The sequence below is a fragment of the Trichoplusia ni genome, chromosome 11 (assembly GCF_003590095.1).
Source record: "Trichoplusia ni isolate ovarian cell line Hi5 chromosome 11, tn1, whole genome shotgun sequence".
Classification (NCBI taxonomy): Eukaryota; Metazoa; Arthropoda; class Insecta; order Lepidoptera; family Noctuidae; genus Trichoplusia; species Trichoplusia ni.
This window is the reverse complement of record NC_039488.1, coordinates 12,956,947-12,961,461: the sequence shown is the minus strand read 5'-3', so window position 1 is coordinate 12,961,461 and position 4,515 is coordinate 12,956,947. Positions and strand designations below refer to the sequence as shown.

Here is a 4,515-nt window from a genome sequence, read left to right as displayed (position 1 = left end):
CGTTACGTTTAGTTGTGATGCAGCGAGTAGTGCTGGAGCAGTAAAAACATCGATAAACGACATCGTGATAAGAATACTTACGCTTGAAGTTGCTGTGTTATATGGGAAACGTTAAATATTTTCGAAGCGACGATGATTACTCGAATGCTAGAGTAGTTATAGATTTACTAGATCGAATTTACTGCCCACTACTTAACCAGCATGTTTGCTAATAAAAATTTCGAGAGGAGGGACGATCTATTTTCAAGAGATTGATGTTTCGAAACGGTTTTTGTGGTTGATTTCAGTCCATTACAATATTTTTTTGTTGTGCCGAGACCTTGCACTTATGTTTAACTTACTCAATACTCAATATGACTTACATTTAGATGCAAAGAATGCAAAGAACAGTACTCGAACGATTCTATTGAAATGAATATCTTATTATATAGAATTAGAATATGTTTTGCTACCTTCACAAATTATGATTTTACAAAAATAGAAAACTGTCCTATTCTTGAAAACCCTATCGATAGCTATTATCGCAACTCTATTTTACACTTGTATCGCATTCGATTTATCAATATCTTACTCAATTCAAGCAAGTGCAAAACGACAGAGGTCAAACTTTTCTGTATTACTTGATAAAATTTCATCATTATTTTAAAATAAAAGGCACAAAAGGTTTGTGTAAGAAATATAAGTATTTAATGTGACAAGATATCTACCTTTTCTTTCCACATATTACCAATTTTGTTTATCGTACTGCGTAGGTACACAAAATTGTATTTTCATTTAGCAGCCTTGTACAATTTTCATTTTATTCAATTACAGCGATTATTTTTATGATTATTATTCATAGAATTATGGGCTAAACTAGGTTGTATCAATGCAGCATTGAACGAAGTGTAGGTTTCTAAAATTGGCTAGTTACTTTTACAGAACCATATTGCGGAGACTTCGTAATCGTAACAGTGAGTTTTTAGTAATAAATTAAAAATATTGCCCATGTTAATGTAACTAAATTATTATATCCTTGGATAATTTCAATGCAGTTCTCTGAGTATGAGCGTATCTACGCAAAATGATTCTATTTATAATTATTTTTTTGTATAAGGATAATAACCAGCTGAAGATAGATAGAAGATAATAACTGAAGAATTAAAAATGGATAATCCTTAGTATCAAAATATCATATATAAACATTTTATTTGGTTACATCGGTATAGTCAACACTCTGTATTTAACCGCGTACCGCGCTTAAAAATGAACTTTTTGTTTTTGAATGTGATAAATCTCACGTTCCATTACATTCATTGCATTGAATTAAACACAAAAAAGAAAATGCTTTGTCTCTAACTAGTTTCATTAATAATTAGCAACATAAAATAACCCAGTATATTTAAATTTGATTTGTTCAATTTCTGCATACCAACAGTTGTAAATTATAAAAAGCACAGTGTTTTGAAGGTAGATTTAAACGTTAACTGAATGAGCATAATATGGAACGGTTTGAAAATGGCGAATTTATTCGTTCTTGTCATTTTGCTGTGATGCTTGCTCGCTGTATAAAAACTTGTATTTTGTTGCTTTAAAATGGCTGACACCGGACTACGTATGAATTTTGCAGCCCTAAAGAGGGCAGATCCATACGCTAGAGAAATAATCGACAGTGCTACCCACGTTGCGCTATATACATTCGAAGAGAACGAATGGGAGAAAACTAACATCGAGGGTGCTTTGTTTGTGTACAGTAGAAATGGTGAACCGTACCATAGTTTAGTGATTATGAACAGATTGAGTACGAATAACTTAATCGAACCAGTGTCGAAAGGAATAGAATTGCAATTGAAGGAACCTTTCCTATTATATCGAAACGCCAAGTGTCGTATTTACGGCATATGGTTCTATGATAAAGACGAGTGCGTTAGAGTTGCGACTAAGTTAAATTCTTTGATCAAAGAGTCGATGAAGCAAATCCCCGGAACCGAAAACATGGCGCAAAATGCAGTGTACAGTTCTTCAACGCCTTCTAATGCGCCCGTCGATATATTTAGCATGTTGAGCAAGGCCCAAGATGATTTCAATTCCAATAAAGGGCTCGTTGCAAACAAGTGTGACTCGACACCGTCTCGGGCGCCCGACATGACGTCGCAAAGCGTTATGGACTTCTTCGCGAAAGCTGGGAGCGGTGCTGCGGCACAAATGCCGGCAGTGTCATCTCTACCCTCGCCGGGAATATTTGGACCGCGTCCGACAGACGCGCGGGAGGTGCCGCAACTGCTGCAGAGGCTCATGAGCAACCCCGCGCATTCCGTCGAACATATAGAGAAACAACAACGCTCTGTAACACCTCAGGAGGCTCAAAGTTCAAATGGTAATATGAACTTGGATTCAGCAATACGGCAAAACTGTGGGTTCCCATTGAAGTCTACTCCCATTGACAAACCAAATCAGCAGAGGATATCTGGTATGAAGAAGGGGCAGTTAGAGTCTAATGAAACCAATGGTATTATACCAATGGAGAATGAGCTCAATTTGATGCACATATCATCCCCTAAGCCAACTTCACCTCTGGCAACATACTTGAATCAATCACAGGACATCAGTCACACGGTAAGCTCTTTTAATGGTAGCAATTTAGAAGAAATTGGAATTTATCCTGCAACTGGCTCTGTGACCACTCAACAGAAGCCGGCCCTGATGCCACCGACCATGTTCACGGCCAGCACTGGTGGGGATGTCCAGCCCTCCCCTGAGCCTCTGACTAGGAACCAGCTGCTACAAGCTTTCAATTATCTGCTGAAACATGATGCCGACTTTGTGAACAAGTTGCATGAGGCTTATGTTAAATCCTTTTCAGAAAAGGCATTCTCTGTGTCATAAAATTCTTTCTCTGATAAGTGACTGTTATCAACAGTCGCTGACATTTGAAGTATAAAATGTACAGCCGTAATTTGAATATAAACTAAAACAGTATAAACTGAATCTTCTTAAAAATGTTGTGTAGACCCTCTAGTTTTGTAGTGACTCATTGTTTGGAGTATTTTTAAATAAGTTTTAAACCTTTGACTGTAACTTGTACAGAGAATGAATTTTAGTGACTAAACTTTTAGTTTGGACAGATGTGGAGGAGGTCCCTTAAGCCGCTACTTGTGATATTTAAATTGGCTTCAGCTTAAGGTTTAATTCAAAATCGCATATTTCTGAACAATAAGTACCTTCACTGTAGTTTTAACTGTTGAATTCATTGCAATAATATAATAATGTACATTTGAAAGACAATACTATGACTACATTGACAAATACGCTTTTGTAAGAGATATTTTTATTGACTTGATGTGCTGCATTAAAACTTCCATAATTTTGAAAAGAAAAAAAAAACTTCTTTTAATGTATAAGGACTGCAAAATTTTGCTATATCTTTACAAGGATTATTCTTACTCATTACAGCGTAGGCATCAGATTTTTTAGGTTTTATTGTATGTTAAATATTTTTATTTCATGTAAAATTTTGTCAGTAGCTTAATAGTAAGATTTTTCCCTATTGTTTTATATCAAACTTTTCCGTAAAATTTTAGTTTATGTATTGATTGTTATACAAAACATAAGACTTTAATATACTTTAGATACAGGGGAAATCAGATACTTTTGTTTAAAGATGTAAAATTTAGTCACTTGTTTAGGGAGAAAACATAATTTCTTAAGTTATATTTCTCCTAAGAATCAACTTTTTAAGGATGATAGGTGTGTTGTGCTAAGCACACTGAAAAGTATATGATTTCAATGGCAAGTAATCTGTATACTTCTCGAGGGGTATCCTATCCTAACTCCTACCCTTGGGAAGTCTCCATTTCAAATCTGGGATGGACAATGTACTTTGCAAAACTTTATTATAGCCTTTTACGAGGGGTCGAACAAAATCTTCGGCCGTGTTTGTAATAAATCACACAAAACATGGATAAGAAAAAAAATGTTGATACTTTAGAAAACATTAAATTTTAAACATCTTTGTGCTTCTACATCTAATTCTAAACGATGTTATAAAAATAAATGTTAACTTTACGAAAAATTTATAAAATTGGACAGCTATATTGTTGAGTGAGACAAGATTTTTGTTGAATATTTGCTTCTTTACTATGAGGGAGCAGGATATTGCGACGAAAATAATTTTGGCCTATGTAATGTTGATCCTGTACATATAGACCAGTTTTGTTAAACCAGTGTTTCATAATGGAAAGCTCATGCTATCCAAGTCTAAAATACTGTAACTGTAGTTCTGGCTATAAGTTTTTGACAATTTTCAGTTAGAATGTTATCATAAAAATAGTCTCAAATTAAAGGGTTCATCGAAGCTATAACGTTTTTTATTTTTTGTACCTACCACAATTTCTAGGGGCCGCCACGTCTTAAAGTAATAATAAAGCGGGTTTCGAAGGAAAGGAGATACCGTTCTACACCATGTATGCTTAGCGTTGCCAGGTCGCCAAACCTAATAGCCGGACAGACCAGCCAGTTTGGCTGGACATTTGGTTA

General features: G+C 35.1%; 1 protein-coding gene across 1 annotated transcript; it reads left to right on the top strand.

Annotated features, from left to right (window-relative positions):
- The first annotated feature begins 1,491 nt into the window (after nt 1-1,491).
- LOC113499084 (mRNA-decapping enzyme 1A) lies at nt 1,492-4,337 on the top strand. The gene has a single exon (XM_026879428.1). The coding sequence runs from the start codon at nt 1,576-1,578 to the stop codon at nt 2,863-2,865; it is 1,290 nt and encodes a 429-aa protein (XP_026735229.1). The 5' UTR covers nt 1,492-1,575; the 3' UTR covers nt 2,866-4,337.
- Nucleotides 4,338-4,515: the final 178 nt, after the last annotated feature.

What these genes read in the sequence shown, in the direction of transcription:
- LOC113499084 (XM_026879428.1), top strand. Translation starts at nt 1,576, where the DNA reads ATGGCTGACACCGGACTACGTATGAATTTTGCAGCCCTAAAGAGGGCA.